Source organism: Zingiber officinale, chromosome 9B (genome assembly GCF_018446385.1).
Source record: "Zingiber officinale cultivar Zhangliang chromosome 9B, Zo_v1.1, whole genome shotgun sequence".
NCBI lineage: Eukaryota > Viridiplantae > Streptophyta > Magnoliopsida > Zingiberales > Zingiberaceae > Zingiber > Zingiber officinale.
Window position 1 is genome coordinate 15,599,125 of NC_056003.1, and position 22,892 is coordinate 15,622,016.

At 39.1% G+C, this 22,892-nt stretch overlaps 1 protein-coding gene across 1 annotated transcript; it reads right to left on the bottom strand.

The window, feature by feature from the left end:
• Nucleotides 1-16,625: 16,625 nt before the first annotated feature.
• Nucleotides 16,626-18,309, bottom strand: LOC122022845. The gene is made up of 4 exons (XM_042580958.1): nt 18,180-18,309; nt 17,390-17,513; nt 17,136-17,304; nt 16,626-17,048 (listed from the first exon to the last, which is right to left on the bottom strand). Exons 1-4 carry the CDS (start codon nt 18,307-18,309, stop codon nt 16,626-16,628), a joined length of 846 nt encoding a protein of 281 aa, XP_042436892.1.
• Between the last annotated feature and the right edge of the window lie 4,583 nt (nt 18,310-22,892).

Consider the following 22,892-nt stretch of genomic DNA (forward strand, 5'->3'; position numbering starts at 1 on the left):
ATGCAATGCCTCATCAACTAGTTTAGGTTCGATTTCTGAGATCAAAGCAACCTCATTCGACTCATTTCTGAAGAATGATCTAGTCCTAACCCCTTGTTGGATGTCTCCTACAATCTGGTCTTGTGGATGACTAGAGACTATCCTAGATTGCCTTGGAGTTGGCGGTGCCTCATGAGTGGTCTCACTCGGCACAGGCAAGAGATCAGATTGAGCCCTTTCTTGCCTTTGCTCATCATCTTCAGAGTCAACTTCGACTCTTCCAATGTTTTGATCATTCAAACTTAGATTTCTAAGTTCGAATTGAATTTCTCCTACATCCCTTGATTGATCATTTGATTTAGGGATTTCTTCAAATGCTACGTCTGAGCAATCAATTTAGTCCTCTCATTGTAGACTCGATAGGCTTTGTGGTAAGAGAATACCCGACCAGTATCCCTTGATCAGCCTTAGCCGTGAACTTCCCAAGATGGTCCTTGGTGTTTAAGATAAACACTTTACAACCAAACACCCTAAGATGTTTAATTGTAGGCGGTTTCCCAAACCAAAGTTCATGGGGAGTCTTTCCTAACAACCTATGTATTAAAACTCGATTTTGCACATAGCAAGCTGTATTCACAGCTTCAGCCCATAAGTAGCTCGGTAGTGAGTACTCATGAAGCATGCTTCGTGCAGCCTCTTGTAGGACTCGGTTCTTTCTCTCCACAACCCCATTTTGCTGTGGGGTCCTTGGAGTAGAGAACTCATGCCTATATCCCTTTTCTTGACAAAACTCTAAAAACCTATGATTTTGAAATTCCCCACCATGATCACTTCTAATGGTTTTAATTGTTGTCGATTTTTCATTTTCAGTTCTTCTACAAAAGGAAATAAAAATATCTATAGTTTGGTCCTTATGTTTCAAGAAGAAAGTCCATGTGTATCTAGTAAAATCATCAACGATTACCAAACAATATCTACTTCCATTCAATGATATTACACTACTGCAATCAAATAGGTCCATGTGCAATAAATCTAAAGCAGTAGATGTACTTACATTGCTTTTACCTTTATGGACAGCTTTTGTTTGCTTACCCTTTTGACATGCATCACATAGTTTGGTCTTGTGGAACTTGATGCTTGGTAAGCCTCGCACTAATCCTTGGTTGGCCAACTTCCAGATGTTCTTCATGTTTACATGTGCCAATCTTCTATGCCATAACCAAGACTCTTCTTCTTTCGACATGAAACACTTAATCAAAGCATTAGTAGCACTTTTAAATGATACTTGATAAATATTGTCAACCCTTGTGCCTACTAGTACCGTGTCAAGTGTGTCAATGTGTTTAACCAAACATTGACTTGAATGAAATTCAATTGTGTAACCCGTATCACACAATTGACTGACACTTAGGAGATTAAAAGTCATCCCCTTGACTAGAAGGACATTCTTGATATGAAGACATTCGGATATATGAATGTCTCCAATTCCTACAACCTTAAGGCTACCATTATTACCAAAAGACACATTACCTCTACTTTTGTTTTGAATGGTAGTAACCAGTGATTTGTTCCCAGTCATGTGCTTGGAGCATCCACTATCAACAAACCAAGTTGATAGATGCTCCCCCTCGACCAATGCCTACAATACACGAAAAATAGAGGTTTTAGGTACCCAAATCTTGGGACCTAATGCTTCTACAACGAAAGACCTAGGAACCCATGCCTTGGTCATACCTTTCCTAGTTCCATGAACTCTAGAAACATGTGATCTACTATTTTGAGTTCTAGACATTAGAGAAATGAAACTCGACTCCTTGGGTTGATACCTTAACCCGGCTTTGTTGTAAACTGCCCTTTGGGCATTTAGAATCATGTCTAGAGTCTTAGAGCTAGTTGAGAATTTCTCAAGCATTTTCTTGAGTTTCTCAACCTCACCCTTTAAGGCCTTGTTCTCATCCTCAAGGACTTCTAGATGTAGGTCATCGACCTCATCTTCCCTAAGGGTCCTTAAGGTTTTTACTTATTCTTTCAACAATTTATTTTCTGTTTTTGACTTTTTAAGCAATGTAGATAAGTGAGTGATAGTTTTATAACACTTTTCTATATGAGAAGAGGTTACCTCTTCATCATCCGAAGATGATGAAGCCGTGGTTGAAGCGCTTGAGTCATCACTCTCGGATTCTGACTCTTCCCTTGCCATGAGTGCCAATTGCCGAGTGCTCTTTTCCATCTTCTCTTCTTCCTCCGATGAGCTTGATGAGGACTCATCCCAAGTGGCCTTGAGAGCCTTCTTCTTCTTGGCTCTTTCCTCCTTCCTTTTGGCTCGTTCCTCCTTCCTCTTTAGTTTCGGACACTCGCTCCGAATGTGTCCTTTCTTGCTACACTCATAACATGTAACATTATATTTATCAAAATTTTGATCATTAGTTTTACCTTTTCCTTTGTATCTTCGGCCTCTTCTCATAATCCTCCTTACGAAGTTCGCCATCTCGCTTGATGATGATCCACTTTCATCATCGGATTCGGAAGAAGAGGTGGATGAGGAAATCTCCTTTTCTTTCTTCTTTTCCTTCTTCCTTCTTCCATCCTTGCTCTTTGGTCCTGCAAATAAAGCAATACCCTTCTCTTTTGACCTTTGTTAGCAAGCTCATGAAGTTCCATCTCACAGAAAAATTCATCTAGTTTAACAATGGAAAGATCCTTGGATACCTTGTAGGCATCTACCATGGATGACCACAAGGCATTCCTAGGAAAAGATTTAAGAGCGTACCTTACTAGGTCACGGTTTTCTACCCGTTCATCCACGGAGTGGAGACCATTGATGATCTCCTTGAATCTCCCATGAAGTTCACTCACCGTTTCATTGTCCTTCATGGTTAGATTTTGGAGCTGATTCAAGAATAGGTCCCTCTTGGCAATCCGAGAATCTCGAGTTCCCTCTTGGAGCTCGATGAGTTTGTTCCATAGGTCTCTTGCACTTGAGAACGGACCTACCTTGACGAGTTGGTCCTTGGCGATTCCACATTGCAAGGTGACCATAGCCTTGGCATCGGCTTGTGCTTTGCGGAGTTGTTCGGTAGACCACTTTGACGACTCGAGTTCCTTACCTTCTTCATCCTTTGGTGGTGTGAAACCTTCCTTGATTGAGAACCACATGGCTATGTCGGTTTTGAGGTAGTACTCCATGCGGCCCTTCCAATATTGAAAATCTGCTCCTTCGAAGTAAGGTGGACGGTTGGTGCTAAATCCCTCCTTCATGGCCATTGTTTTGCTCTTCGGGTTGTTAAGCCGAAATGAAGAGCACCAGGCTCTGATACCACTTGTTGGGACCTTAGATGGCTAGAGGGGGGTGAATAGCCTCTTTGAAAAACACTAAACACAAATTTCTTCAAGAACTTTGTTAGCACAGCGGAATTAGAAAACTAAAACAAGAAAGCACAGCACACTAAGAGATTTACGAGGTTCGGGGATAACTTGCCCCTACTCCTCGGCGTGTCCGTAAGGTGGACGAATCCTCTTGATCTTTCGGTAGATCACACCCCGGAAGCTATCCGGCTAAAGGATTCTCCTTCTCGGTGGAGTAACCTCTCCACAAAGTCTTTAACAGCAGTAAGAAATTAAGCACAAGACTTACAGTAGTGGCTCAAGTGAAATGATCAAAGGAAGCTCACAGCCACAATCAGCGAAGAACAAGCACACTGCTTCAATCTTCAGAGTTTTTCTCCACAGTTTTTCACAGCAAGAGCACAAAAAGCATTGTCACGAGAGCCTCTCCTCTCCACCTTCATATGCCTCTCTGCTCTGTAACGGATCTCTGCCAAACCTGCAGCAAATCCCTGCAAATCCCTGCAACCGTCCACGACGTCGCCAATCACGCTTCTTCCTTGTCTGATTGTCTCAGCTCCCACCAATGGCATCCTCGTTTCCACTGGTACCTCTGAGCTTGAACCTATCAGCACAAGTCAAGCTGATTTCGACCAAACGGCTGCCAGCAGATCGCAAACGAGACGTTGCTACCAAAACTGGTTTGTCCGCAGCGAGACACAACAAAAGCTTTTTCGTCGCCTTCTACTAATGATCCTTAATTTGAATTCACCCAACATCAAGTAATCTGTAACTGTAACCTCGAAAGCTTACAGCAGATGGTTAGAAACGAAATAGGTAAAAGCAATTGCGAATCGAAACAATAAGAGAAAGCGCATGCAAAACAAGCCATCTTGTGGATCGGTCGTGACCGATCCACGCTTATTATCGTCAGCGATCGGTGCGGTGACCGATCGGTGCTGTCGATCGGTCCCAAGACCGATCCACCCCTTCACGCGAATCTGCAGTCTGGGGACCGATCAGGACTCAGTGGATCGGTCCGTAAGACCGATCGATATCCACTGGCGCTCGAGGATCATCGATCGGTCCCCGATCGATATCCACTCGATGTGCTCTTGAGTGTTATCGTCGGTCCCGGACCGATCGATATATACTCGATGTGCTATCGAGTTTTGCGATCGGTCCACGGACCGATCGATATACACTCGATGTGCTCGAGTGTTGCTGATCGGTTTGCGGATCGATCGAAGCTGGATCGGTCTGACCGATCAGTAACCAAACGTTTGGATCGGTCTGCAGACCGATCCAAAGCTGTGAGTCTCGAGTCAAGCTTCCAAGCTTGCTGCCCTCACCCCTGACGGTCCAGAGAGCGTGCTACCGAACCCTCTCCGACCATACATGCCAAGCTTCCACACTTGGACTTCCCAATTGCCTGGTTTCACTCACCAGGACTTTCCAATTGCCTGGCTTCACTCACCAGGACTTTCCAACTGCCTAACATCCCAGTTAGGACTTTCCCACTGCCTGACTTCACTCACCAGGACTTTCCCGTGCCAAGCTCCTCGCTTGGACTTTTCCCAATCAGGTCAATCAGGTTAACCAAGTCAACCTTGATTAGTAATTAATCTGAGTTAATTTAATATCTGATTCAAACTTAAATCAGTGTCAACATCAAAGCAACATCCAGGTCAGACTGTATCAACAGCAAGTTCTTGATTGATCAAAATGCACCATGATCGAAGCACAAGATCGTAGCCTCTTGTGTTGGTATTTCAGGATCCATACAAAGAAAACAAAACTAGTTGCGCTGTGGAATAAATAACTAGTTGTATCTTTCTTCATAGACAAAGACCTCTTGATCTTCTGCCGTATTCCTTTCCTCTTCTTGGACGTCGTGTGAGCGACGATCTACCAAGACAAAACACCCGAACCTTCTTTTGTTCCCAAGCCGCCTACCACTAAAAGATACAAAGAAAAGGGTTGTCTCCTTCTTCTTCTCCTCCAAACCTCCTACCACCTAGGGTGGTTCTTCTCTTCTTCTTCTTCTCCTCCAAGCTCCGACCACCAAAGGAGATATGTGCCGGCCCTAGAGGGAGGAAAGGGAGGAAGAGATGAGAAGGTGGAGCGCCGGCCCTAGGAGGAAGAGAGGAGGTGGGCGCTGGCTCTAGGGGAAAAGAAAAGAGAGAAAAGAAGAGATGAGGTGCCGACCACAAGCAAGGGAAAACAACTCAAGAGATATTAGGTTATGGTGGCATGGCCTCCTCCCTTTTTATAACCTTTGGCACCAAATAAAAGAGGAGAAATATTAACATAATTTTTATTTAGAAAAAATCTCTAGAAAAGAATTAACATAATTCTTTTTAGAAAAATTTCTTAGAAAAGAATTAATATAATTCTTTTTAGAAAAATCTCTAATTCTGTTGAGAAAAAATCTTCTTTTTACAACTCCTTTTTTTTTTTTTTCCTTTTCTTTTCTTTTGGTTTAGCCGACCCCTTGCTTGGGCATCAAGCAAGGCTTGGCCGACCTCTTTCTTGGGTAGGAAACAAAATCAAACAAGTGAATGTGAGGCTATATAGAGGCTACAATAGGGGGCGAGAGGAGGAATTGGTTTTGACCTCCTAATAGACTTGAGCTTCCTGTGTTCGACCCGAACACCCAACTCAAGTTCATCAATAATAACTCATACCACTAAAGAGTTATTATTGAACTACCGTACCAATCTCATATTACAATATGAGTTCCTTCTTATCATGAGTGCGTTAATTTCCCTGTGTTTAAGATATCGTATGTCCGTTAATTAAATAAGTTACTGACAACTCACTTAATCAACATCTGACTCCAAGAGTAGTACCACTCAACTTTATTACCATGTCAGACTAAGTCCACCTGCAGGGTTTACGTGATAAACCTTATGAGCTCCTCAAGGGGGCATCATCAACCTAAATAAATAGGACACAGTTTCCTTTTATAATCAATACACCGTATAAATAACACTATCTCCTAACTTATCGGGCCTATTGATTTAACGAATAAATCCCACCCATTGATAAGTCAAAAAATAAATACTAAGTATACGTACTTGTTATTATATCGGGATTAAGAGAATGAACATCCATAATTACAGATGTTCTGTTCTTTTATGCAGTCAGTATAAATCGAACAACCTCAAATGGTCCTGCTCAATATACACATAGTGTACTAGTATAATTTGATAGTCAAGATAGACTAATACCAAATTACACTACAACCGTTCCAATAGTTTGTCCTTATCCATCTCGGTCATGAGCTACTATTTATAATTTATAAGGAACTAATAACATGATCTTCTGTGTGACACCACACACTATGTTATCTATAATATAAATTAAATGGACAACTGCATTAACATATAAATAAATATAAAATGTAACATTTGACCAAAGTGATTCTCATTTCAAAATAGATGTTCATACAAAAAGCTAGGCTTATAGTATACATCCCAACAATCTCCCACTTATACTAAAAGACTATGCTGTCATTTATGCTGTCATACATCTAATTCTCATCCCCTCAACATGCCCATCAAAAGCTCTCACTGGAAGGGCCTTAGTGAAAGGATTTGCCAGGTTATCTGCTGATGCAATCTTGGCGACAACAACTTCTCCTCTCTTTATGATGTCTCATATCAGGTGATACTTACGCTCAATGTGTTTACTTGCCTTATGAGCTCGTGGTTTCTTCGAGTTTGCTACTGCACCACTATTATCACAATAAATTGTGATAATTTTGGGCAAACCAGGAATTACATCTAAGTCCATCAAGAAGTTTCTGATCAATACTGCTTCTTTGGCTACCTCAGAGGCTGCTACATACTCGGCTTCCATGGTGGAGTCCAAAACGCACTTCTGCTTAACACTCCTCCATATTATGGCTCTCCCTCCCAAAGTAAACACATACCCTGAGGTTGACTTACTATTGTCCCTATCTGATTGGAAGTTAGAATCCGTGTAACCCACAGGGAGCAAATCATCTGCCTGGTAAACCAGCATATAATCTCTAGTCCTTCTCATGTACTTCAATATATGCTTTACGACAGTCCAATGTCCCTGTCCTGGATTATTTTGATATCTGCTAACCATACCCACGATAAAACAGATATCTGGTCTCGTACATAGCATCACATACATTAGGCTTCCTACAGTCGAAGCATAAGGAACTGTCTTCATGTCCTCTATCTCCTTTGATGTCTTAGGAGACATCTCTTTAGATAAAGGTACTTCATGTCAAAAAGGTAGAAAACCTTTCTTGAAGTTTTGCATGCTAAAACGAGCTAGGATAGTATCGATGTATGAAGATTGGGATAATCACAACATCATTTTCTTGCGATCCCTTATTACTTTGATCCCAAGAATATATCCACATTCTCCCAAGTCATTCATATCAAACTGCTTGGACAACCATACCCTTACGTCTGACAACACTTTGACATTGTTGTCAATGAGAAAAATGTCATCTACGTATAGTACAAGAAATACCACCACGTTTTCATCACTTTTCTTGTATACACAAGACTCATCCGGACACTGAATGAATCCATAAGATTGGATCACTTCATCAAATCGGATGTTCCAAGATCTTGAAGCTTTCTTCAGTCCATAAATGGATCGATTGAGCTTACAAACAAGATGCTTTTTGCCCTTTGCAATGAACCCTTCTGGTTGCTTCATATGGATGTTTTCTTCAAGACTTCCGTTAAGGAAAGCTGTCTTGACATCCATTTGACAAACCTTATAATCCATATGAGCAACAATAGATAAAAGAATCTGGATAGACTTAAGCATGACTACCGACGAAAAGGTTTCTTCATAATCGATTTCCTCTTTCTGAGTATACCCCTTCACAAGCCTTGCTTTAAAGGTTTCCACCTTCCCATCTATTCCTCTTTTTCTTTTGTAGACTCATTTAAATCCAATAGCTTTTACACCATTTGGTGGTTCTATAAGCTCCCAGACCTGATTAGAATACATAGATTCTATTTCAGAGTTCATTGCACTTTGCCAAGATGCTGCATCTTTATCTTGGAGTGCTTCATCATATGTCAAGGGATCAGGTTCATGTTCACTAGAGATCAAGTTCGAAGACTCTCCCAAAAACATGAATCTATTAGGTTGCCTAACAACCCTCCCACTACGACGAGGCACTACCTGTAATTGTGCATCGTTTGTGACACGCGTTACAGTTTTTTGTGGTATCTCATCTTGTACCGTTGGTACTAAATTAGACGTGCCCTTTCTTATTTCTTCAAGAATAATTTTACTCACGGGCTTGTGGTTCATTACATAGTCCTCTTCTAAAAATCGAGCATTGGTGCTAACAATAACCTTCTGATCTTTAGGACTATAAAACAAATCACCTTTCGTTCTTTAGGATAACCCACAAACAAGCGAACTTTTGTACGTGATTTCAACTTATCAGCATCTCCCTTCAGCACATGTGCTGGACTACCCCAAAATCGAATGTGTCTTAAACTAGGCTCACTAAGCTCATTCCATAATTCTGTGGGAGTAGAGGGTATTGACTTAGAAAGTACCAAGTTCAGAATGTACGTGGTCGTTTCCAGAGCATATCCCCAAAACAAAGTTGTTAATTTTGAATAACTCATCATCGATTTAACCATTTCCATAAGAGTCCTATTCCTTCGTTCCGCCACACCATTCTGTTGGGGTGTACCAGGTGCAGACAGTTGGGATTGAATCTCAGCCTCTGATAAGTAATTCCTAAACTCTCCTAAGAGGTACTCTCCACCACAATCATACCGTAGTGTCTTGATACTTTTACCATGACGTTTCTCCACATCAGCCTTGTACTCTTTGAACTTATCAAAGCACTCAGATTTGCGGCGCATCAAGTAAATGTACCCATATCTCGAATAGTCGTCTATAAAATAGACAAAATATTCGAAACCACCTCTCTCCTAGATAGTCATAGGTCCACACAAATCAAAATAAACCAATTCCAACACTTCTTTGGCTCTATACCCCTGTGCCTTAAAAGACCTCTTGGTCATTTTTCCTTCCAAGCAAGACTCGTAAGTTGGAAAGTTTTCCACCACCAATAAACCCAAAGGTCCATCGGCTATTAACCTTTGAATCCTACTTAAGTTAATATGATCAAGTCCTAGATGCCAAATATATGTTTGGTTGATTTTCGAAAGATGGTTTCTCTTATTAGAATTAGAAGATGTGATATTATTTATTGGACCGCTGGGACTGACTAGAAGGGGGGTTGAATGGTCTGCAAAAATAAAGACCAACCCTTCTCGAACTTCTTAAACTAACACTTGCATAATAATTAAATAGACAGAAAGTAAAAGAAGAGGCACACGAGGATTTACTTGGTTACAACCGGGGAGGTTGTTAATTCAAGAAAGATGTCACACTAGTATCTCCTTTACGTAGAGAAGCCTCTTACAACGATGAAGCACAAAAAGAAAGAAGCTAACTAAATTGAAGCGTATAAGTGTTAGAAAATGAATTGCTTGGAATGAATGTAAAACTTCTGGACTAAGGCTGTATTTATAGCCTTGGTCGGGGCGCCCCGAAGTGTTCCGGGCGCCCTGGGGGGGATAAAATTTTATCCCCAACGCACAGATCTCGATTTGACCGAGATCTGGATATACTTTCGATTTGGGCGCCTCGGACTGTTCCAGGCGCCCTGGACTATTCCAGGCGCCCCTGACAGTTCTGGGCGCCCTGGATGGGGAAAGTCAACATCATTGACCTTTACAACTCGGGTCTTCTGCTCCGGCTCCGTTCACCTCAATCCGAGTCTTTCGCTCGTTTGGGTGGTCTCGATCATCCGGAATAGGGCTCACCTGAACCCAACTTCCGGTCTTCCCGAGCAGACTTCCGTTCCGGCTTCTCGTCCCTTGGAATCATCGTGTGCTTCCTTCTCGTCTGCCAACGTACTTATCTGTAGTCTTCGTCCCTCGGCCACACCCTGTGCTGACATTCTCGCTAGCTGCGTCTCTTGCTCCCCGAGCAGTCTTCCGCTCCGGCTTCTCGTCCCTCGGAACCACCACACGCTTCTTTCTCGTCTATCGGTGTACTCTTCCGCAGCGCCTCATCCCTCGGACACACCGCGTATCGTCCTTCTCGCTAGTTGCGTCTTCCGCTCGACTACCTGTGCTCCTAAGCTCCTACCCGTATCTCGAATAGAAATCTATAAAAAAGACAAAATATTTGAAACCACCTCTTGCCTAGATAGTCATAGGCTCACACAAATCAGAATGAACCAATTCCAACACATCTTGGCCTTAAAAGGTCTCTTGGTCATTTTTCCTTCCAAGCAAGATTCACAGGTTGAAAAAATTTTCACCACTAATGAACCAAAAATTCCATCGGCTATTAACCTTTGAATCCTACTCAAGTTAATATGACCTAGCTTTAGATACCAAAGATATGTTTGGTTCATTTCCGAAGGTTGCTTTTTAGAATTAGAAGATATGTTATTAATTTTCATTTATTGCATCGTGAGAGTTATTGGATTAAGAGTGTACAAATTGTCAACCAACGTACCAAAATAGATAACCACTCTATTTTTCTTAACAACTACTTTGTCATCAAAAGGAACATAATATCCATCCATAAATAGTTTAGAAACTGAAATTAAGTTCTTTCTAAAATATGGTACGTAAAGACAATTTCTCAAAATCAATATTTTATTCCTATCAAAAGATAAATAAACATCTCTCACTGCAATAACCGCCACTCTCGTGGCATTGCCCATGTAGACGGTGATTTCCCCTTCATGTAGTCGTCGAGTTTCCTGGAATCCCTGTAATGAATTGCAGATATTATCAGTGGCTCCCGTATCTACACACCAGGTACCGGTAGATAACACCGCTAAACATGTTTCGACAACTAATGAATAAGATACACCTTCATTATTCTCGTTTCTGCGAGGACAGTCCGTTAAATGAGTCATCATCTTGAGGATATGATCCCTTACGGGTGTCCCCTCAGTTATGGTGGTCATCATTAAGTTTCTTATGGCCTCCTGCCTGACAAGCCGATTCTGGTGTCCGAATAGTTCCTTGAGATTGAGCATCATGTCATAGGCAGTGGGTAGGACCTGATGCTAATGTTGCAGCACATTTGACATAGAAGCCAAATGTAACACCGCGTCATCTCATCTGCCTTGACCCATTTTTTATGTCTCTATATCTCCTCTTCACTAGAATCCTTATCAGGCATGCTAGGACAGACCTCAAGAAATATGAACTTGTAACCTTCAGCAGTTAAGACAATGTCCAAGTTTTGTTTTCAATCAATGTAATTGGGACCAGTAAGTTTGTTTTCTTTCAATATAACAACAAGATGATTGAAAGCCATTTGAAATCCTAAGAATCATAAAATATTTGGTCAAAATTTTAAAATTTAAAATAATATTGATTCCTTAAACAATATCATTTAAATTCACCAACACCTCAAAACACCGTGAATTTTGTATGCCACGATAGCGTGGACATATACAAATTCAAACATTTGTATGAGGGGGTTTTACCCATTAATTTTATTATCTTGTCAACCTAACTTTATGACAAATAAAATTAATAGTTGATTTTTCTTCGGTCACACAAATAATAGCAGTGACTCCGATAGGGAGGATACTATTAAATGCGCCTAAGTGTAAACCGTTACTTGATACTTAGTCCATTAAATAGGATTGTGCCCCTTCAAATGGAGAAGATCACACAAACCTAAATAATTTCCTATAATCATCCATAAAGAAAGTTTGATCTAGTGATCTGTAAACAAACTCATCCGATGTGGAGGAAGACACTCAAAGACAACGCGCAAGTTTGAATGCATCACTTACAAACCAGTAATGGAGACTGTGGAATTTAAATAATTCCTCTCCTACTTAGTTATTTAAAACAAGGAATTTTAACATGCACACACACACACACACAACACATATAAACAGTATAAAAGGCAATAAATATGAAAAATAATTTTCCAACTATTATGGCATCATCCATAGATACCCTCCATGTGCCACCAACCCTAGCCGCCGCCAACGGGTCATGTCGTCGCATCTATCTTGCTTCTTTTTCCGCTGCGCCTCTGGTCCTAAAATAGCACCACGCCTCGCAAGGATACGATCCGCGATAAAAATAAAATTTTACATTTATCGATCCTATATTCCACAAGGGAATATACATGTAATCTAGATCGAACAGAATGTAAAATCCTAAAACTAATACAGCACCTGCTGTATTTAATAATTACAATCATGCACACACATAAAATGTCCTCGACATGTCCGAGGGTCCAATCACACACAAACATAATAGGGTCATAATAGTTGAAACTAGGATGCCTGCAACCATAGAGTTAATCTATTTGCACATCCTACTATTATCCTGCCTAAATTTATATATGAAAGTGAATAATTTCACTGAAACCCAAACACACAGAGGCAAAAAACTAGCTCTGATACCAATTATTGGGTGCTACTCGAAATTCCATTCTGTTTCACCTGTACAAAAATTTATACAAGCACAGAACTTTTCCTAGCAACCCATGTGCTTTTCAGAAGTTAAACTTGGATTGCAAACGAAACTTAACATTATTAATCCAAGTTCAACCCATGTGTTCATCAGAAGTTAAACCATATTACAAAAGTTGATTAAATATCTATTTCAAGGATTGACTTCTAGGTCATTGGCGAGGCACTCTGTAATACCCCGGTTCTGAGATTCTGGTTAAGTATGGCTTAAAAGGTTAGATGGTACTATCCATATCACCAAGGTGCACCTTCCTTTTTGGAAGCTCAAACTTAAGAACTCCAAAGTTAAGCGTGCTTGGCTTGAAGAAATCTGAGTATGGGTGACCTCCTGGGAAGTTTTCTAGGGTGTGTGCGAGTGAGGACAAAACATGCTAAGAGGACCTCCGGTGGTCTGTGGAGCTAGTCGTCAACTCGATGGCCAATTCTGGTGGCATTCTCGATTCGATCCGGGTGGGGCCCGCCTGTGCCGGGGCGTTACAGATGGTATCAGAGCGACCTTGCGACTGTGAGTGCACCTGAGGCAGGAGCACCCAGGGCACCACCTAGAGAGAGAGATTTTGGGATTTGCCTGTGGTGTGATTCGTGGTTATACAACGAGGACGTTGTGTCTTTAAGTGGGGGTGATTGTAATACCCCGGTTCTGAGATTCTGGTTAAGTATGGCTTAAAAGGTTAGATGGTTACTATCCATATCACCAAGGTGCACCTTCCTTTTCGGAAGCCCAAACTTAAGAACTCCAAAGTTAAGCGTGTTTGGCTTGGAGAAATCTGAGGATGGGTGACCTCCTGTGAAGTTTTCCAGGGTGCGTGCGAGTGAGAACAAAGCATGCTAAAAGGACCTCCAGTGGTCTCTGGAGCTAGTCGTCAACCCGATGGGCAATTCTGGTGGCGTTCCCGATTCGGTCCGGGTGGGTGGCATTCCCGATTCGATCCGGGTGGAGCCCGCCCGGGCCGGGGCGTTACACACTCGGCTTTCTTGGGTATGGGATCATCCACCACTTCCTAGACAAAGCCTTTCAAACAAATTGAATATTTAATCTCCTTACAGTAAACTCTAGGTTTAACTACAGAGACCTTAATCGAAACACAAAATCACTAGCCTCTTGTGTTGGTATTTCAGGATCCATATAAAGAAAAACTAAACTAGTACACAGCGGAAACAATTAACTAGTTATGCCTTTCTTTGTATCTTAAAGACGTCTTGATCTTCTGTTGTATTCCTCTCCTCCTCTTGGACGTCGTGTGAGCGACGATCTGCCAAGACAACACCACCCGAACCACTTCTTTGCCTCCAAGACTTTCGGCCACCAAGGGATGCTAGAATAGGGAGTCTCATTCTCTTCTTCTTCTCCTCCAAATAACCGACCACAAGAAGATGGAGCCTCTTGATGCCGCCGGCCCTTGGTAAAGGAAACAAGGGGAGAATTGAAAGGGAAGAGGGTCGGCCACAACAAGGATTAAAAGAAGAGTCTTAGGTTGTGTTCTATAAGGCACCATCTACCTCTTTTTTATAATCCTTGGTGAATGCAAAAAAAAAAGGAAAGATTTAAAATTAAAACCTTCCTATTATGTGTGGCCGGCCCTTATTTGGGCAATCAATTAAGGAAAAATTTTAAATTAAAATCTCTCTTTTAAACTATTGTAGATGGCTACAAAAAGGAAAGATTTTAAAATTAAAATATCTCTTTTAAATCCCTTTGTGGATGGCTATAAAAGGAAAGTATTTAAAAATTAAAATCTCTCTTTTAAATCCCTTGGAGGATGGCTATAAAAGGAAAGATTTTAAATTAAAATCTCACTTTTAAATCCCTTTTAGGATGACTATAAAAGGAAAGATTTTAAAATTAAAATCTCTCTTTTAAATCCCTTGGAGGATGATTATAAAAGGAAAATTTTAAAAATTAAAATATCTCTTTTAAATCCTTTGGAGGATGGCTATAAAAGGAAAGATTTTAAAATTAAAATCTCTCTTTTAAATCCCTTTTAGGATGTCTATAAAAGGAAATATTTTAATAAAAAATTAAAACTCCCTTTTAATTCCCTTGTGGTTGGCCCCTTGCTTGGGCACCAAGCAAGGCTTGGCCGGTCACCTCTTGGGCTCCAAGCAAAGCTTGACCGGTCCTTGCTTGGGCACCAAGCAAGGATGTGGCCAGCCCATTACTTGGATAAGAAGTGGACTTGGTTGGATACGAGGCTTTATACATAGAGGCTACAACAGGGACCTAGAGGAGGAATTGACTTTGACCTCCTGATGAGCTTGAGCTTCCTGTGTTCGACCCGAACATCCAATTCAAGTTCATCAATAATAACTCATACCACTAAAGAGTTATTATTGAAATACCGCATCAATCCCATATTACATTATGAGCTCCTTCTTATCATGAGTGTGTTAATCTCCTTGTGTTAAGATATCGAATGCCCATTAATTAAATGAGTTACTGACAACTCACTTAATTAACAGCTAGCTCCAAGAGTAGTACCACTCAACTTCATTGTCATGTCGGACTAAGTCCACCTGCAGGGTTTACATGACAATCCTTATGAGCTCCTCAAGGGAACATTATCAACCTAGATAACTAGGACACAGTTTCTTTCTATAATCAACAACACATCATATAAATAATATTATTTCCCAACTTATCGGATCTATTGATTTAACGAATAAATCTCACCCTTTGATAAATTAAAGAAATAAATACTAAGTATATGTGTTTGTTATTATATCGGGATTAAGAGTACGCACATCCATAATAACAGAGGTTCTGTTCTTTTATGTAGTCAGTATAAAAGGAACAACCTCAAATGATCCTGCTCAATACACACATAGTGTACTAGTGTAATTTTATAGTCAAGATAAACTAATACAAAATTACACTACAACCATTCCAATGGTTTGTCCCAATCCATCTTGGTTGTGAGCTACTATTTATAATTTATAAGGAACCGATAACATGATCTCTGTGTGACACCACACACCATGTTATCTAAAAAATAAATTAAATGAATAACTACATTTAACTAAATATAGACATTTGACTAATGTGATTCTCATTTTAAAATAAATATTTATACAAAAAGTTAAATTTTTAGTATACATTCTAACATAAGATTCACGCAGTTAACTTAAAAATAGTTGGGACATACACACTTTAAAACGACGATGATGATACAATAAACTTAGCATAACTTGCCATTTCATTGCTTGTGTTTACTTAAGCTAACATTTTGTCATACTGCAACAGCCTAAAGCTATAAAACTAGTAATTTGTAATAATACTAAGATCATTTAATCAAATCTAGTTTTCTTAATCTGTCAAACAATCTAAAATATCAATTATACACTCAAATTCCTGCTTGATTTATTTCTGATAATTACAATTTATTTTGCTTGGTAGGGAAAGGACTATAACGTAGGATTTGGATCATGCACTGGGAAGATTTAGCTAGCCATCCCCTGAAAATATTCTTGTGGAGAGCTCCAATCAAACATATTTCACATGCTTTAAGACTTCGTTTCCGATGGTTTTTAGAGATAATGAGGATTTTATGACACTGTAATTAACCTCTTAATTATTTGAAAAAATTTCCTGGAGCATTAGATTTTCTAGATCTAAGGTAAAAAAAATTTACCTTTTAATGTCACACTGCTAAAAGTAAGCTTATTAGGCACATTTACAGGTGAAAAAGTTGCTCATTTATAACCTCAATATCTTTCTATGGACTGGTCTCAATTTTGGGGGGTTTAGACGTGTCTTCTGGAAGTATTGATCTCAAGATTTAGCTAGTAGCGCTAACTCATGCCTCCATCTACATACGTCGCTGCAAAAGATTCGATTCTCGTCATACGACCACAAGTCCCAATCGCGGGTTCTGAAGACTCTCCCGCATCGCTGATTTGGACACAGCGAGTTGACTCGCTTTGGTTTCTCCCAAGTCATGCGCCTTATGACCTCTTTTGCCTCCATTCTGCACCCTCGAATCAAGGTGCCATCGTCGGATGGTGCTGCAGTGCTTACTCTACTGCCGTCCGCAGCAACCAACTTGTTCAATATCTCCACCGCGAGTGAACGTGTCTCAGGCTCCTGAAACAGGATCATGCCGAGCATGTAACTTGCCACTGTGTGGTTGCCTACTTTGGCCTTGTGCAGATGGTCCAATCCTAGCGTTTTCTCTTTCAGGTTGAACACCTCTTCCTGCATCTAACATTCATTTAGTGACCCCTTGGATTCAGAATTATTTTTTTTAAAAAAATAAATGTAAAAAAAATAAAAAAAACTTACAAGGCCGAGGATGAAGTAAGCATCGAAGTTGTCACAATTGACACAAGCACGAAGCAACTCGAAGTACTCTTTCTTATTGAACCAGTTAAGACTAAGTTCCAACTCCCTCCGAACGTTCATGAATTTCCCTACCTTTCTCGCTCTCGATGCTTCATGGAAAACTTTGCACCTGCAATTATCAATCACGGACACATTTACGTATCAATACATCTATACGTATCAATACAAGGACATCGTTTACGAATATTACTCACGATTCTTGCAAACATTTTATGTCTTTGCGTGGTGTAGTAGAAGTGGAGACGAGGTGGACACAAAACTCCACAGCGAGATCAAGAGGAAGAGAGGTGACATTATCGTTCCACATTGCAATGGTAGCTATTAACGATCTCTTTCTCCTTGTTATCACAATGTATTTCCTTTTAAACTTAAGATTAATAACTGTGGTGAAGTTGAGAAAGAGACTGGTTCTGTGGTTGGTGATGGTATGTGATGTGTATTTATAGAATATAATTTACTTGAAATTAGTTAGAGGAAGCCAAAATTTAGAAAGAGATTAGTTAGAGAAATTTTAGAAAGAAATTAGTTAGAGAAATTTTCTCATAAAAGTTAATGGTTTGTTATTTGGTTGGAAGAATTTGAATATAGATTTTAAATTTCTAGTCAACTATATTAAAATTTTCTCACAAAAGTCATAGATTTACTTATTTATTTTGAAAGGGTAATTTAAAATGTCTGTTAATCTCTAACCGAACTAATATTAAAGAGAGAAATAAAAGGAATATAATCTGGCGAATCTAGAAATTATAGGGAATAAACTTTAACAACTCCATTTAAATTGATTTTAAGGAAATAAGATTAGTTGTTAATTTATATTAGTCAAGATAATTTAAATTTGTTGGAGTTGAAGATTTTTGTTCCATTAAATTGAATTCAATTTTTTTTTTAAAAAAATACTTAATAGACGACGCCACCTTCAATGAAACGCAACAGCAGCATCTAGCCGATCCAAGGCTACGATCCCGCCCAGCCGATCTTCCATACCTCTGCCGCCGCTGGGGTCGTCCCCGGCCCGCCACCCTCCCCTGGGTCTCTCGGATCCACGCCCCCACGACCCTACACGGGGATCTCCATCTGGCAGCGCCGCAGGCGCATCACGGAGCCCCAGAGCCATCCTCCTTCGGTTTCTCTATGCCTCTTCACCTGACGTCTAAAGTGCCGGCGACGTGGACATTGGGCACGCTTGATCGGGCTGCGGTGGCGATCCAACACCCGCTGGTATGCTTGTTTCCCTAATCACCCAAAGCTCTTTGATGCGGTGATAAGGATCCACTTGTCACGAGTCAGCTGGCACGGTATCAGTCAAAGTTAAGACGGCCAACGGATTTACGGAAAGAACTTTAGCCAAAGGTAGCTGTTTATTTATCTCGGTCGGTAAAGGAGTAGTCGAGCAAATCATCCAACGGATCACCCGGTTGGTTAGACGAATGGACATCATGGGCCGGTCGGACGAATGAACAAACTCATAGCCAGTTGTTTCGGTCGGCAGGGAAGCGAGTCACTCGGACCACCCGTCCGGCGTAAGGAATGATATTACACAGGAGGAGACGAGAAAATAAAAAAGAGCACTTCGTCTATCATTAAATATGAAGAAGTCAAGACAAAGAAGAACACTTCATCTATCATTAATGCACGGAAGTCAAGACAAAAAAATCTTCCTCTGATAATTAATATAATTAAATAAAGACAGATAAACGATCACTAAGAAAGGTAAAAAAAAAGTACGTTAGGTATGAGGAAAGATAAGATTTATCTATTGCTTGATTATTCATTTTCTCTTCCTGATTTTAACTTGAGCGTCGGAGAGTTAACGTTAGGCACCCCTTCCCTGATTGGTTTTATTTTGTAGGAGATCATCATCCCGTCAATAATCACTATATTTCCGACTTTCCAACATTTGGACAGGATCACTCTTCTATTCATTTCTTCCTCTTTTCTTTTGCGCTGCTTTTGTCCCACCATTTCAAAAAATTTGTAGGACATCATCATGTGCCTCTACTTTATGACTCATTTTATATTTGTTTAGGTATTGAGAATTGATAAATTCTACCACCAATTAGAATGCCTTCCCTCACAAAAATAAATTCAGTCGGTTTATTATATTCTTTGCATTCCAAAACTTAATTACGCATTTGCTAACCTTGTCCTTTGTTGCACATAGTACATAATGTCATGAGGAGTTTGATCAATTCAGTAATTTTGCTTTTATTGTTTCATGAAACATGTTGACAAATTGTGTATGAATAACTATGCAAATCCCAATCACCAATTTTTTTTAAGTTTAAAATTAGGTAATGAACTAATTTATTTTATTGGATATCTTATTTTTAAGTTTTTTTTTTCTATTTATTGTACCATCATTCTCCTAGAAGAACTTGACCTATCAAATGAGGAAACTAAAATATCTTGATCAGGTTTTGTAAGGACGAAGAGAATAACCAATCTTTTGTACAACTAATTAATTCTGTGCTGTCAAAGTAATCTTTCATTCATCACCAATTCTTCCGTTAATTATCTGTCATTCAACTAATCCAGCTAGCATGATTGTTATTTTTATAACTCATCCTATCTTGTAAAAGTTATCTTCCATTCATTATCAGTTCTGACCCGTCGATACTCGTCAACAATTTTGGAGAAATTTATTATGATCTTTCTACAATGTCTAGCATGCCATCAGGTTTAGCTGTGAGAAGTTGGTACTTGGTTGCGATATTGTTAATGTCATGACTGTAACTCATGTACTTACCAAGTCATAAATTTCAGCACCGACAATGTACATATGACACCGGATAAGATAATGATTATCACTAACGGTTGTCCTCCGGATCTTCTTGAAAAAAGAAAATATTACTTAATAATCGAGAATTAATTCTTCATATAGTTAAACTTATGTTTATATAATTAAACATACTCTAAACCCTAATACTAAAGAAAGGAAATAAATCCTAACATATAATTTTCATCATACAACTGAACATATGTTTATATATATTCCAGACCCTAAGACAAAAAAAAAAAGGAAATAAATTACAACATATAGTCCTCAATTACTAACTCGTAAAGAAAGAAAAAAGAATTCTAATAAAAAGGAAAAAGTCTCACAATTCTAAAATCCCTAAATAGACTCAAAATCTAAAAAAAATATAAAAGATATAAATTATCAAAAATATCTAAATATCAAAAATACTTTAAATACCAAAAAAATAAAAATGACCAAAAATAATGATAAAAATCTTCGAACCCTCCTGCATCAAGTCATCCCAAGTTGAAAGAATTTTTCCTCGAATTTAGAGTAGTTTTAGATGGTAACTTAGGAAGAAGATCATTTGACATTAAATCAGCAAAATCCATTAGCAACTACTTAACTTTGGGAATCCTTGTCAATTCTCCGATGAGCATGACATTGCAGACGTTGCTCTTGTTAAAGTCATCACCACCAAGATATGTGTCCCCAGATATTGAGAGCACCTCAAAAACAATGGTATCACGTTTACTTAGAGATGATATTTCCTTCTTTGTATTGATTTTACCATCTTGCTTTCCACTTCTGTAATTTTGATCTATTTCTTCTATGTCTCGAATTTGTTTAAAACTCTCCAAATTTATTCCTCTTGCCACACCCAAAACTTCAAATTTCAGATTAGCAAATATGCGTTTTTTCTTCTTGACTCATTGATTTCTGAGAATTTCTTCTTTTTCGCCATTTTGAACTGAATTTAAACATGGAAGCTCTTTCTCTTCAACTCTTCTATGTGCTTTCAGAGGAGGAATTCTTAGTATTCGAAACCTACAACACATCGTCACCAATTTTATCGAGAACTTCATCCATTTCATCATCATCATAAACTGGATCATCAAATATTTTGATTTTCTTGTCGTCTCTCTCATCATCGTTGACTTCATCCATCTCCTTATTGTCATAAACTAGATCATTAATCACCTCAGTCTTATCTCCAATTTGAGATCGAGATTTCTCTTCTATTGTAGCATCTTTCACAACTTGTAGCATGTCAAGTTCATCAATTTCTTTTGGGTCAAATTCCTCCTCTACATCCGAGTATTTTTCATCTTGGTACTCTTCTGGGTCAAATTCTTCCTCCAAATAATCTTCGAATCCATTTAGGTCATCTATGACGTCAAAGTTAAACCTAATCGTCCCTAGAACAAAGATTGAGTGTACCCAAAAGGAAGAAAGTGAACTTTTATCTTTTTCTTCATTTTCACCCAATTCTTAATCTTGGTTTTCCCATGTTTGTCTCATGAACGCCACAATTGCTCCCACCGTGTTGATGCTCGACCTTTGAGTCTGATGACAATCAACTTCACCTTCATTCAATCCGAAGCTTACTTTTTGACGTACCAAAAAAATCCGATAGATCAACTCGAAATCCGAGGTCTCCATGTCTCTCAACCACGTACCTCATGATCTTTAAGATTTTGCATCACTAGACACTAGGTTAAATCTGCGACTTATCTCTATAATCCTCAATCTCGTCTCGAGTACTATGACCATGGTGCGAGACTTCCTCAGCCGAAACCTGCCTGGCATGACCTTGATCACGACCACAATGACCTTCCATTAGATTCGAACCTCGACTTCCTCAATCGAAACATGTCAGCTCTAACTCTGATACCAACTGACGCCGGGTAGGACAGTGATTATTCTGTGGGTTGACGAGAAGGGGGTTTGAGAAGAAGGCAAGAAGAGATAACTGTTATCATAATTGAGGGTTAATTCCTCATAAAGTTAAATATATGCTTATATATATTCCAGACCCTAAAACCAAAGAAACAATTTTGGTCTTGTTATCTACAAATTCACATTCTTAGTACATTAACTTACATTTTTTTATCCAATTTCAATCCTTTTTTTTGTTTGAAGTTTGAATTGTCCATCTATAATTGCCTAGCTGGCGACGGTGATGCTGACATGGAAAATGAATTTGGACATTTTTATTTTTGGTTGGCAAATCGCCTACGTGGAAAGTTTTGTAAGTCCACCTCGATATTAAAATAAATAAGGAATACAAAATCAAAGCCACATCGTCTAAAAAAAATAAAATCAATCCACCTAGGCATTTTTTTATTTTGTGTTCCTTATTTATTTCAATGTCGATGTGGACTTCAAAAATTCGCCACATAGGCGATTTGTCCACCAAAAGTAAAAATGCCCAAATTCATTTTCCATGTCAGCATCGCTACTGCTAGTTAGACAATTATTGATGGTCAATTAGAATTCCAGACAAAAAAGGATTGAAATTGGAAAAAATACACTAAGAATTTGAATTTGTAGATAACATTATCAAAATTAGAAAAAGTTCAACTTATGAGACTAAAAGTGTAATTTCCTCAAAATCTTTGGATCCTCCAACATCAATATAACACAATGACTTATACTTTACCTAAAAATATTTTTTTTCCAAAACTCTTCAATTTACATACATACTCCAATATCTTATTTGTTTTGTTTTATATTAACATATTATATATGATTGAAGGAAAAGAATTTGGGACAAGAAGTGGACGAATGTGAGGTTTTTGAACGAATGCATAAAAGAAAGTAAGGTATCAAGTTTGTGGATAACAAATAGGCCTGAGAAGACAAGCTTATCGAGAAAGGAAAGCAAAGAGAGAAAAATCTCAATAAGATGGTTTGTAAGTTGATTCAAGAGGTAATATATATAAATCATTTCTATC

Coding starts and splice junctions, on each gene's coding strand:
- LOC122022845 (XM_042580958.1), bottom strand. CDS start 18,309: ATGGCTCTGGGGCTCCGTGATGCGCCTGCGGCGCTGCCAGATGGAGAT. Junction 17,305..17,389: donor ATAAAATGTTTGCAAGAATC/GTGAGTAATATT, acceptor TGATAATTGCAG/GTGCAAAGTTTTCCATGAAG. Junction 17,049..17,135: donor CTTACTTCATCCTCGGCCTT/GTAAGTTTTTTT, acceptor TGTTAGATGCAG/GAAGAGGTGTTCAACCTGAA.